Raw genomic sequence first — 13,282 nt, 5'->3', positions numbered from 1 at the left:
TTTACTCTTGTTAGCTTCTTCTCTTAACTCTCAAGATGATCTGTACATTTTTGCTGGGGAAGATAAAATCTTTACTCTATTTCCAACTCACTGAGATTTGAAAACTAATATTTAGCATCTCGCCATTGCCACCCCTCTCCATATGTTCCCTGAATTTCTTATGCGCCTTTTTGGCAACTACTAATCAGTCTAAATAAAGTCTATTTCCCCAGCAGCAGCACAATGACTTACCCTACAGATATCTCTACTGACCTGTCTCTCTTCCCCACTGTGCTTAGGCTGTTCTCTTTTCTTCTGTCGTCGCTGTCGAGAAAGGGAGGGCTCAGAGCCAAAGCTGTGCGGCTGTAAACCTGAGACGGTTCTGTCTGGTTTTTCTGTAACACATTCATTAGCAACTTGATCCTTAAAAAAAATAAAGTGAAACAAACAAGAAAACAGAATAATGAAATAGTCTTTTGAATTTCCAAAAGGCCAAACTATTTTAAAATTATAAGTGGAAATGAAAAGGAGGAGCATCTTTTTCAAAATACATGCTCATCTGCACTGCTGACAGGTAAAGATATTATGCGGACATCAGTTACCCACATATTCTAGCTTTTTTTCTCTTTCCCCAAATAAACACAAGTACTTATTTTTTTTTTAAGATTTATTTATTTGAGAGAGAGAGAGTGAAAGAAAGAGAGAGAGAGAGAGAATGCAAGTGCACGAGTGGGAGGGGCAGAAAATCCCAAGCAGGCTCCATGCTCAGTACAGAGCCTGTAGTGGGGCTCGATCTTATGATCCAAGATCTCAACCTGAGCCGAAACCAAGAGTTGAACACTTAACCAACTATACCACCTAGATGCCCAAAATAAAAAATTATTTTAATGAGATTACTCAGATTGTTATTAACCCAAAACTACGGATGTTCAATTTATGTTTTCAAAGGGGTGCTTGGGTGGCTCAGTCAGTTTAAGCGGCTGACCCTTGATTTCAGCTCAGGTCATGTTCTCAGAGCCCTGGGATCAAGCCCTGTGCTCTGCACAGATTCTGCTTAAGATTCTCTCTCCCTCTCCTTCCCCAGCTTACATGCTCGCTCTCTCAAATAAATACACAAAATCTTAGAGGGGAAAAAAAAGACCTGAATAGATATTTTTCCAAAGTAGGTATAGAAATGGCCAAAAAGCACATGAAAAGATCCTGAACATCATTAGTCATTAGAGAGATGCAACTCAAAACCACAATAAGATAGCACTTCATATTCACTAGGACAGGCAGAATCAAAAAACCAGAAAATAGCAAATACTGGTGAGGATGTGGAGAAACTGTAACTTTCACATATTGTTGGGAAGTAAAGTGATGTAGTTGCTTTGGAAAACAGTCTCAGAGTTCCTTAAAAAGTTAAACATAGAGTTACCATATGACCCAGCAATTCCAATCACAGGTATATACCCAAGAGAACTGAAAACATATGTTCACACACAAACTTGTAAAAGAATGTTCATACCAATAACAAAAAAGAATGTTCATAATAGCATTATCCACAGTAACCAAAAAGTGAAAACAATTCAAATGTTCAACTGATGAATGGAAAAATAAAATACAGTGTAGACACAGTGACTTTATTTGGCAATTTAAAAAGGAATGCAGGGGTACTTGGGTGCCTCAGTTGGTTAAGCACCTGCCTTCAGTTCAGGTCATGATCTCAGGATCCTGGGATTGAGTCCTACATCAGCTCCCAGCTCAGCAGGGAGTCTATTTCTCCCTCTCCTTCTACCCTTCCTCACTGCTCATGCACACACTCTCTCCCCATTCAGATAAATAAATTCTTTAAAAAAATAAAATTGCTCAAAAAATTTTTTTAATTTAAAAATTAAAAGGAAAACCTTGAAAACATCATGCTAAGTAAAAGAAGCCTCCTTCTTTTACTTAGGCCATAAATTGTATGTATGATTCTATTTATAGGCATATCTCATTTTATTATGCTCCACTTTATTGTGCTTCACTGATAATTGTGTTTTTTTTACAAATGGAAAGTTTGTGACCCTGCGACGAGCAAATCTATTGGCATCATTTTTCCAGCAGCATCTGCTCACTTTATGTCTCTGTGTCACTCACATCTTAGTAATTCTCACAATATTTCAAACACTATCAATAGTATTATGTGCGTTATGGTGATCTGTAACCAGTGATTTCTGATGTTACTATTGTAATTGTTTTGGGGCATCACAAACTGTGCCCATAAGAGATGGAGAATTTAATTGACAAAAGTGTGTGTTCTGACTGCTTTACTGACTGGCTCCCCCCCCCCCCCCCCCCCATCACTCTACCTCTCCTTGGGCCTTCTTATAACCTGAGACATGATAATATTAAAAACAGGCCAATTAATAACCCTACGATGGCTTCTAAGTGTTTAAATGAAAGGAAGAGTCAACAGATGTGGCAAACTTTACTGTTGTCTTATTGAAAGAAATTGCCACAGCCACCCCAATCTTCAGCAACCACTACGCTGATCAATCAGCAGCCATCAACACTGAGGCAAGACCTTCCACCAGCAAACAGATTATGACTTGCTGAAAGCTCAGACAATGGTTAGATCATAGTGTAAATGTAACTTTTACATCCACTGATTAAATCTGACACCCTTTAATGCAATATTCGTTCTATTTACGGTGATCTGGAATTAAACTGGCAATATCTACATCACCAGGCATGTAAGGTATGCCTGTACATGAAATGCTCATTATAGGCAAATCCATACAGACAATGGTTGCCAGGGGCTGGGGCCAGGACAGTGACTATTATAAGAAACTATTTTTTTTTGAGGTTATGGAAATGTTCTGGAATTAGACAAGGATGACTGTACAATTCTACAAATATACTAAAAACCAATGAGTCGGTACTTTTACAATTAGAAAAATAAACAGAAAAAATGAAACAAGTAAACCTGAATATAATTTGAGAGCCAGGCAGAACAAGCAGGACACATACAGATTTATCCATAAAGTACTAAGAATTCCAGTGTCCAAAGAAAGCTTAAGACTTCAATCCAATGACTTTAAATGACAAAAGCATTATACCTGGACTTTCCCATAAGAATAAAAATTTAAAACATTTGAATATAAGTGTATTAGTTTTTATATATCTACATAAAAGATATCAAATATGAAAATATATTTAATATATAAAATTTAAATACTTTAACACAGACTATAAAAATAATTAAGATACATCTTAAATATATTTTTAGAATATCTTCCATATAAAAATCAAAAGTTCACCAAACGTTCTGGCTTTCTCTCTAATCCTCAGCTATTGCCACGCATCTAACTCGGGCTTCTTTCCAAGTTGAAGTAGAAGTTAACCTTTAAATTTACTCAGAATAGTCTCTTAGTATCAAAATCCTTTTGCCACTTTCCTTTTGCCTCTTCCTTCCCCTTTGGTTCCAACACATAAAATACTTTTTTTTCTATTCCTTAAGAAATCAGATCAATCACTAACTTGCCAAGCACAAGAAGAAACGTGATGTTACCTACTTGGTGGAATTCCATACCCATCCATGGTGGAGGCCTAAGAAAGAGTGACAAATAAATGGGAAAAAACATACAAATAGCATGCTTCCACCAAATACCCTATGCCAGGGCATAACGCATCTAAGGATTCTGTGAGTCCTATTCTTTAGTTTCTGTAATGCTTTAGCTGGTACACAGAATAACTGATTTTCCTAAAATGCCAACTAGAACACAATAAACAACACAACTCACATCTTTGTGACTACACTTTCCATTTCTCTCTCTCTCTCTGAAACCAGCACCTCATGCATATCACTCACCTGGTCTTTTGACTTTTGGTCTTTGTTTAGGGGCTGCAGAGGTCTCGCTGGGTCACTCCTTTCCCCAGTGACATCATTAGAGAACCATGAGGGAATTACATTTCTGGGTTGAGTGCTGGGCTCAGTGCCATCCTGCAGCTTCTCCTTCACTTGAGAAATACTGCATTTACCTTCTAACTCATTAGAGGTGTCTAAGTGTCTTGGCTGATTTTCCCGAACTAAGCCATCACTCAATGAATCCCTTCTTTCTGCAGGTAGGATGTCAATATTCACTTTACTGATTGTGGCTAGTGATTCTGAGGTATCGCTCACGTCTGGTTTGCAGTTGTGGCCTTTCAGGCTTGCTGGTGTCTTCAAGGGGTCAATGACTATGGGTTTCTCCTGGGACAAACATTTGTCTTCACCCTGGTGAAAATATGCTTCCAACTTATTACAGCATTCCTCCTACCACAAAAAATAACTCAAAAAAGGTACAGCAAGTTCCTTAGAAAGTTAAACATAGATAGAATCACTATATAACCCAGAAATCTCATTTCTAGGTAAATATCCCAAAGAACTGAAAGTAGGGACTCAAACAGATATTTGCTCACCAATGTTTACAGCAGCGTTATTCACACTGGCCAAAAGGTGGAACAACCAACATGTCCATTAGCAGATAAAGAGATAAACAAAATATTATACACACATAACAATGGAATATTACCCAGTCGTGAAAAGGAATGAAGTACTGACACATTCTACAATATGGATGAATCGTAAAAACATGATAAATAAAATAAGCCAGACACAAAAGCACAAATATTGTATGATTCTATTCATCTAGAATAGGTAAACTCATAGACACAGAAAGTAGATTAGAGGTCCCAGTGGGCCTGGGAACAGAAGGAATGGGGAACTATTGTTTAATGAGTACAGTTTGCTTGGAATAATGAAAAGGATTTGGGAGATAGTGGGAATGGTTGCACAATATTGTGAGTGTAGTTAAGGCTACTAAATTGTAGGCTTAGAGGTGTTTCAAAATGGTAAGTTCTGGGATGCCTGGGTGGCATGGTTAGGTAAGAGTCCAACTCTTGGTTTTGGCTCAGGTTGTGATCTCAAGGTCATGGGATCGAGCCACGCAATGGACTCTGCACTCAGCGTGAAGTCTGCTTGAGATTCTCTGTCCCTCTGCCCCTTCCTGCTCATGTCCTCTCTCTTTCTCTCTTTCTCTCTCTAATAATCTTTTACAAAAATGGCAAATTCGGGGATCCCTGGGTGGCGCATCGGTTTGGCACCTGCCTTTGGCCTAGGGCGCGATCCTGGAGACCCAGGATCGAATCCCACATCGGGCTCCCGGTGCATGGAGCCTGCTTCTCCCTCTGCCTGTGTCTCTGCCTCTCTCTCTCTCTCTGTGTAACTATCATAAAAAAAAAAAAAAAAAAAAAAGGCAAATTCTATGTCATGTTTATTTCACCACAATAAACATAAATTTAAAAATTTAAAAATGAATCAACAACCTAAATATAAGGGAATCCCTGGATGGCTCAGCAGTTTAGCGCCTGCCTTTGGCCCAGGGCGTGACCCTGGAGTCCCAGGATCGAGTCTCACGTCGGGTTCCCTGCATGGAGGCTGCTTCTCCCTCTGCCTGTATCTCTGTCTCTATCATGAATAAATAAATAAAATCTTAAAAAAAAAAACTAAATAAAAGAGATAAAATTATAAAACTCCTAAAACACAGGCATACACTGTCATGAGCTTGGATTTAACAAGAAATTCTTAGATATGACACCAAAAGTACAAGCAACATAAGAAAAAACATAAATCAGGCTTCCTCAAAATTAAAAACTTTTGTGTATAAAGGGATATTATCAAGAAAGTGACAGGCCAATCTATAGCATGGGAAGAAATATTTGTAAATCATGTATCTGATAAGGATCCAGTGCCCATAATACAGAAAGAACTCTTAGAACTCAACAACAAAAATACAAAAAACCCAATTAAAAAATGGGCAAAGTGCTTACTAGGCATTTCTCAAGAGAAGGAATACAAATGGCCAAGAAGCTTGTGGGAAGATGCTCTGTCATTAGTCATTAGTCATTAGGGAAACGCAACTCAAAACTACACTGAGATACCACTTCACATGCACTAGGACGGTTAGAATCAGAAAAGTAGAAAATCACAAGGGTTAGTGGAGTTGTGGAGAAACTGGAACTCTTGTGCATTGCTGCACACAGTAAAAACGTGCAGTAAAAGTAAAACGCAACCACTATGGAAAGCAGTGTGCTGGTTCCTCAGAAAGTAAATATAGAACTACCATATAGCACAGCAATTGCACTTCTAGTTATATACCCAAAAGAACTGAAAACAGGGACTCAAAGACTTGTACCCAAATGTTCATGCCAACAGCCAAAAGGCAAAAACAATTCAATATCCAACAATGAATGAATGGATAAGCAAACTGTGGTGCATACATACAGTGGAATATTACTCAGACATAAAAATAGATGGAGTACTGATACATGCTACCTAGAAAACATCACGCTCAGTAAAAGAAGCCAGACACGAGGGGTTACATATTATATGATTTCATTTATATGAAATACTCGGAATAGGCAAATCCATAGAGACAGAATACACACTGGTGGTTTCCAGGGGCCAGATGGAGGAGGGAATAAGGATGATTACTTAATGGGTCTGGGATTTCCTTTTGGGGTGATGTGGAATGTTTTGAAACTAGACAGAGGTGGTGGTTGCACAATACTGTGAATGCACTAAATGTAATTAATGGTTCACTAGAAAGTGATTAACTTCATGTTATATAACCTGCTTAACTTACTGCTTGTTGGTTTTTAAAGATTTTATTTATTTGAGAGAGCAAGAGAACACAAGCAGGGAGAGCAGCAGAGGGACAGGGAGAAGCAGGCTCCCTGCTGAGCAAGGAGCCCCACTTGGGGCTCAATCCCAGCACCCTGGGATCATGACCTAAGCCGAAGGCAGACACTTACACAGCCGAGTCACCCAGGAGCCCCAATAACCTATCGTTTTAATAGTTTCTAAAATATATACCCTTTAAAAAGAAACATACCATTACATATGTCTTGGAGCCCTCAGAAGACTGTGGCTGGAGGGGAACTACTTTATGACTCGATTCAGCATTTCCAGAGACCACTGTGGCAACAGGCTTTGATTTAGAGTCACTGTTTTTAATATTACTTTTGGATGTTTTTCTTTATGAGGAAGGAAAAAAAATATTATCAGTATAGTGAAGATTAAAGGCTTTTACATATATAAGGAAATATGTGTATGTAGTATAAAAACTGCCCCATTTAGAAGAGTCATCTAAAAACCAGAGGGCATTCAGCAAAATACTTGACCAGTACTCTTCAAAATTAATCAAGGTCATGAAAAACAAAGAAGGTGAGAAACTGTCACAGACACAAGTTGACTAAGGAGACAAGAGGACTAAATGCAATATGGAATCCTGAATTGGATCCTGGAACAGAAAGAGGGTGTTAGAAGAAATACTGGTGTCTATAAATACAAGATTATTCACCATCAGAAATCTATGAGAAACTACCTCATGCATGGAATTTTCAAGTTTCACATGTTCACAAGTTTCACATAACTATACCACAACTGCTTTGCCAAGTTTGAGGGTAAGAAGGACAGGTATGCTCAGCCTGGCCTTGCAGAATAAAAATGTACAGGATTAATATCTCCGACTCTTTTAAATATTTTTTTTAAAAAAAGATTTATGTATGTATGTATGTGTTCTCAGAGAGAGAACACAAACACAAACAGGGGGAGGGGCAGAGGGAGAGAGAGAGAAGCAGGCTCCTTGCTGAGTAGGGAGCCTGAAGTGGGACTCGAAACCACGATCCTGAGATTATGACCTGAGCTGAAAGCAGATGCTATCTGACTAAGCCACCCAAGCACCCCTTCCTAACTCTTATAGTGTGACATTTCTACACCTACTAGCCCTCTGGAGAATTTAATGGGAGCACAAGACTAGTGCTGCTGAAGGCCAAAGGTCTGTTTGTATCAAACAGACAATGTAAATAAAATGGTGGTTTTTCTTTATCCCCTGGGGCCTCTCTAGTATTGCTCTCAAAACATGTCACAAGGCAAAGACTGTGCTCTCACATACAACAGACTTCTTAGATAATCTCGTTTTCATATGGTTTCTTAAACATATATCCTTTTGAAAGAATCATACATGATATATCTTGGAACCCTGAGGAATGTTAAAGTGACTCTCTAAATGATTTTCTAGATTTTTGATTTTAGCAATTAAGTAAATCTCAACATATGCCCTAATCATGCAATTTTCCTTCATGTTTAAAAAAACTCACCACAGGGGTGCCTGGGTGGCTCAGTTGGTTAAGTATCTGACTCGAATTTCAGCTCAGGCTACGGTCTCAGGGTTGTGAGATCAAGCCCCGCGTCAGGCACTGCACTAGGTGTGAAGCCTGCTTAAGATTCTCTCTCCTCTGCCCCTGCTCCTCCTCCCTTCTCTCTCTCTCTCTCAAAAATAAATAAATAAATAAATAAATAAATATAACCTCACCATAAATTCTTACATATGAAAATTATAGAAGCTACCTTCTTGTATTCATTTGTTTAGCCACCTATTTGCAAGGGAAGTATCTTACGCCTTTGTGGCCTCCAAAAACAAAGAGATTTGGCGCTTTATGTAAGGCTGCCTCAGGATGCTCCTCACAGAGGGTCTTTCTTCAGGCCTCTTGCTCAGCATTGTTCTTATCAGTTCTGCTAGCTCTGGGCTATAATCTTTTGGCATTGGTGGCAGCTACAAAGAGAAATAATATGATTATGACTATGGTCTTACAGAGCAAAGTATAAGGAAAAAGTAAAGATTTCCCAATATTTCTTTAAAGTCATTATCCACAGGGCAACCCTCTCGGGGTCCCCTCCCTCTTCAGGAGCTTTGTACTATCGCTCAACAAACTTTGCTTTGTGGCCCATCAAAAAAAAAGATTTTTTTTTTTAAAGTCATTATCCACAGAAGCAGAAAAGAGCCAGTATACAGGAAGTTTACTAGTGTCCTGGTCATGGCAACATGTTGTGAGACTATAAAAGTATATTTTTCAAACCAGCAGTCCCATTTGAGGACTCTCTCCTTCAGAAATAAGAACATGAGTTCCTAAAGACTTATGTACCAGGATATTCACTGCAGCATTGTTCTTGCAGCAGTAAACAACTGGAAACTTAAATGTCTATCCAGAACATAGCTTATGGTACACCCTTCTAATAAAATGCTAGGCAGCTTCTTAAAATATGAGACAGGTACTGACCTCAAAAGATGTCCTCATATATTAACTTCAAAGAACAAGTTGTATACCAGTATGTACTGCCTGATTCCATTTCAATTACTCTTTTAAAAGTGCCTATGTGTATATGTGCATATATACACACAGACTGACGTATATTTTTAGACAGGAAAATGCTAAGAAGGCTGTGCACAAAATTTTTTAGCAATGGTGGAAGATAGAAGATAGAAAAGAAGATAGAAAGAAAGAAGACAGAAAAGAATAGAAGGAGAGGGGAATTTCACTCCTTTCTTGTTTGATTCTATAAGTAGTAGAATTAGGGGCACATTTTACTTTTTTTGTGTTTTTAAATATTTTGAAATTAAAATGAAAGTGAGTTGTGGCATAATATTAAAATCAGTAGATGGTTTACAGCTTTAAAACTTAATAGAGTGTGGAGGACAGCTAGCCTCATGGAAGTAACATATAAAGGTGGTCACTTTGGTGCCTATGTCGTACACATTGCTTTCTGCAGTTTTTAATTGGCTATTTGTAATTGTGATGACTATCAAAGGAGCAACATCTCAAAGAATAGGCTCATTTTATTTTTGTTTTTTATTATTATTTTACATTGTTGCAAAGTGCCTTACAATCACCAGGTACTAAGCAAGCTGGGAATGGAATGGGTACTCTGCCCAGAGTGGACTAATTTCAGATGGGGCTAATTTAACCATAGCTGCTTAGGAGCTAATATCCTCTCAGGGCACCGGCACATCCTGTGGTTACAAGGTGGTAGTTTTCAAAAAGCCAATTCTTCAGAACCATTAACCCACTTTTACAAATTAATATTAAAATACGATCAACCCCTCCTCTTTCTAGTTCAACCGCCCCATAGAAAGGACCTTCCATTCTTACCTATCCATCCAATATCAATGATTTTATTTTTGCCAATAGCTACTTACAATGCTACATCAGATTAATCTTGCTTCTAATATTAAAAACAATCAGTTCCAGAATATTCTTTACCTTTCCTTCAATAATCCGATAAACTAAAGAATTCATGTCTTTTGCATTGAAAGCATGCTTCAGGGTAGCCATTTCATAAACACAGCATCCCAGAGCCCAAACATCCGACTAGAAAAGGAAAATAGTAAATAGTCAAATGTCAGAATACCTTACTGACAAAACAAAATAGAAAATATTTTCCTTAAGCCAATTCACAGAGTATTCCTCTGATTTTCTATCTGATGGGTTCTGAAGTTACAAATTCTGTCCTAGAGAAAAAGTGAGCTGGAATACACAGCCCAATCCTACCTTATAGTTGTAAGGTTTGTTTGAAAACAATTCAGGGCTCATGTAGTAGGGTGTGCCGATGAGAGTGTTAGCCATGTCACCATTGTTCTCTAACACTCGTGCAATTCCTAGGTCACCTACTTTGATGATATTTGTTCTTGTTAGGAAGACATTTTGAGTTTTCAGATCTCGATGAAGGATATGTTTTTCATGTAAATACTGAGGAGAAAATAAAACTTCATTAAATATAAATATACTTATCTACTTACTTATTCCTGACTTCTTACATTATCAACAATTGCAGGAGTTGGGAAGACTGATTGGCTCAATGGCTGAGCATCTGCCTTTGGCTCAGGGTGTGATCCTGGAGTCTCAGGGATCGAGTCCCACATTGGGCTCCCCACAAGGAGCCTGCTTCTCTCTCTGCCTCTGTGTCTCTCATGAATAAATAAATAAAATCTTTAAAAAAAAAAAAAACAATTGCAAGAGTTAAAGAATCTCAGTCACCTAAATAACAAAATGCTACTATCTTATCATCTCTAAATAAAAAGTCTGATTTATAACTTTCCAAAGCAAGAAATTAAGTTCCACACATTAATTTGCCCAGTATCCTTCAAAACTATCCCCTGGTACTTTGAAAATTTTACCATATAAATTTAGCATTAAATGGATCCAGCTAACAATACGCTTACAAACTCCCACTGAAGGGAGAAGGACAATTCACACAGGGTCAGATGCACATTCCCCTCAGACTCATGAAATCTTTAGCTTAATAATATTCTCAAATATAACAAGATCACTTTTATTTAGACAGAGTATCTTAAAATTTAAACACGGTCAATCTATTCTGGACAAATCTGTCCAGTTCCAGAGTGGTATTTTTTAAACAGTCTCAAGTTTGAATATGTGTACATTCCAACACAGGCATGTTTTGTGTTTCCACTCTCTCTGCCACAGGAGAGTTAAAGCCCATATCCCCACAATTTAAGCATATTAATTAGCCCAACCACCTAGTGTATGATATAGCTGACCAGCTGATAACAAACATGGTCAATTTTTGCTCTTTGTCGACTCAATCAAAATCAATCTTAAAATTGATTTTGTTATAAATATTAAATGAACAGAAACTGGCATCCCCTGCAAATTGAAATCCATGTTTACTTCAAAATAGACATCATTTATTCAGAAACACTAATGCTACAGCAAGAGGGGCTGGGTCTACTTCATGAATGGATTTTTTTTTAAACACATTTTTTTTTCATGTAAGCATTTGAGGAAGCATTTTCCTAAAATTCACCTGCCATCCCCCTGTCACCTTGGAGCAAGTGGAATGCTGTGAGTCTGGACAGTACCTGCAGAGCCATGGCGATCTGAACAAACCATTCCACCACCTGACTCTCAGGCAGAAGCTGCCCCTTCCGTTCTTTGAGCTTTCGGTACAGATCACCTCCTTCGCAGAAGCCCATGACAATGTACAGCAGACCGTCCCCTCCCTCCCACGACTCCTTGTAGGTGACAATATTAGGGTGCTTCAACTGAGACAAAAGCTGAGCTTCCTGTTCAGCAGCTCGCCGCTCTCGGCTGGAGGCATTTCGGAGGTTCAGCTTTTTGATGACATACTATAGAAAAAACACATGATTTTTCAACGTGCAAATAAGCATACAGTTTAAAGGTTCGGAATTTTTAAGGGTTCTCCTGACTATTCTCAAAACCAACCTCCTGGAGCCTGCCAAATAACCTACTCATTTTGTTATTCAGAAAACTGGAGAAGAGATTTGCTATAATTTACTGATAGTTTCAACAGGTTAGATTTAGGCTGAAGGGCCACAAACAATTTACTATACTTTCCATCTACAGTATACAATTCCATTAATGGCTAAAAAATGAGTCCATATTAGCATACAACTGGATCGACCATTAAAACAGTGGTAAAGATTCCTTCAAGTCTAAATACCCCCTACAAAGTTTTAGAATATATGGTTTGAAAATATATCTGCAGACAGAATGGGTCCATAGATTGCATTAGATATTCAAAGGGATCCATGGCCTAATAAGGTTAAAAATCACTGATTGTCAACATTAAAAATTATCCCCACTTCAAAAAAGGTCAATATCCTTTGACACCTAATACACTGCCCCACCACCAATTAACGGTCCATACAATTCATTAATCAACAAGCATATATACATAAATGTGCTTTGTAAACTACTGCTCAAATGTGAGGGACTATTATTACAACCTTGTTACAATTAATACCCCACCACCTACTCAAAAAAATCCATCTCATCCCCTTATTGTTACTGAATAAATCTCTTATTTGACTGAGCTTGTGTTTTAGGCAGAGCTACCTGCACCGAACACCAGGCACAAGAGGCTAGAGGGCCTTATACTTGGAGAAACATCTTTCAGCTTGCCCGGGGCACTGCCACCGTCCCCCGGTGTAATTATTAATAGTGCCTCCAGTTTCTAGGGGATCCCTGGGTGGCTCAGGGGTTTAGTGCCACCTTTGGCCCAGGGCCTGATCCTGGAATCCCGGGATTGAGTCCCATGTAGAGATCCCAGCATGGAGACTGCTTCTCCCTCTGCCTGTGTCTCTGGCTCTCTCTCTCTCTATGTCTATAATCAATCAATCAATCAACCAATCTTTTAAAAAAAAATAGTGCCTCCAGTTTCTAAATTGTCCCAGTTTGGATCATAACATTATATGGTCACACTTCTTATAAATCACTTTAAAGAACTGGCTCATTACCCTGAGGGTAATAGGATAAAGTGCTTGGAAGAAAGGAGTGACAACATTAGCTCTAAGTTTTAGAAGAATCAATGAGATGGCAATGAAAGTGATGAAGAGCAAGCCATGAGGCAGGAAGGATCCTGGAGGCCAAGTCCTGGACTGGGGTGGTACCAGTGGAGATAAAGAGGCCTGCTGGCTTC

At 38.5% G+C, this 13,282-nt stretch overlaps 1 protein-coding gene across 11 annotated transcripts in view; it reads right to left on the bottom strand.

Moving 5' to 3' along the window:
- Positions 1 to 13,282, bottom strand: part of NEK4 (NIMA related kinase 4) — a 33,345-nt gene that overhangs the window by 19,130 nt on the left and 933 nt on the right. For 6 of the 11 annotated variants that reach the window (XM_025986493.2, XM_072720879.1, XM_072720877.1 and 3 more), the window contains exons 2-8: positions 11,703 to 11,969; positions 10,372 to 10,569; positions 10,084 to 10,191; positions 8,443 to 8,597; positions 6,876 to 7,017; positions 3,812 to 4,216; positions 253 to 402 (exon numbers count right to left, since the gene is read on the bottom strand). In XM_025986493.2, the coding sequence (XP_025842278.2) occupies positions 253 to 402; positions 3,812 to 4,216; positions 6,876 to 7,017; positions 8,443 to 8,597; positions 10,084 to 10,191; positions 10,372 to 10,569; positions 11,703 to 11,969 (1,425 nt within the window). The remainder of the gene's footprint in view (positions 1 to 252; positions 403 to 3,811; positions 4,217 to 6,875; positions 7,018 to 8,442; positions 8,598 to 10,083; positions 10,192 to 10,371; positions 10,570 to 11,702; positions 11,970 to 13,282) is intronic. The other 5 variants (XM_072720881.1, XM_072720880.1, XM_072720882.1 and 2 more) reach the window with 2 other exon arrangements.

This window comes from Vulpes vulpes, chromosome 9, assembly GCF_048418805.1.
Source record: "Vulpes vulpes isolate BD-2025 chromosome 9, VulVul3, whole genome shotgun sequence".
Classification (NCBI taxonomy): domain Eukaryota; kingdom Metazoa; phylum Chordata; class Mammalia; order Carnivora; family Canidae; genus Vulpes; species Vulpes vulpes.
This window is presented reverse-complemented; position numbering and strand designations above follow the sequence as displayed.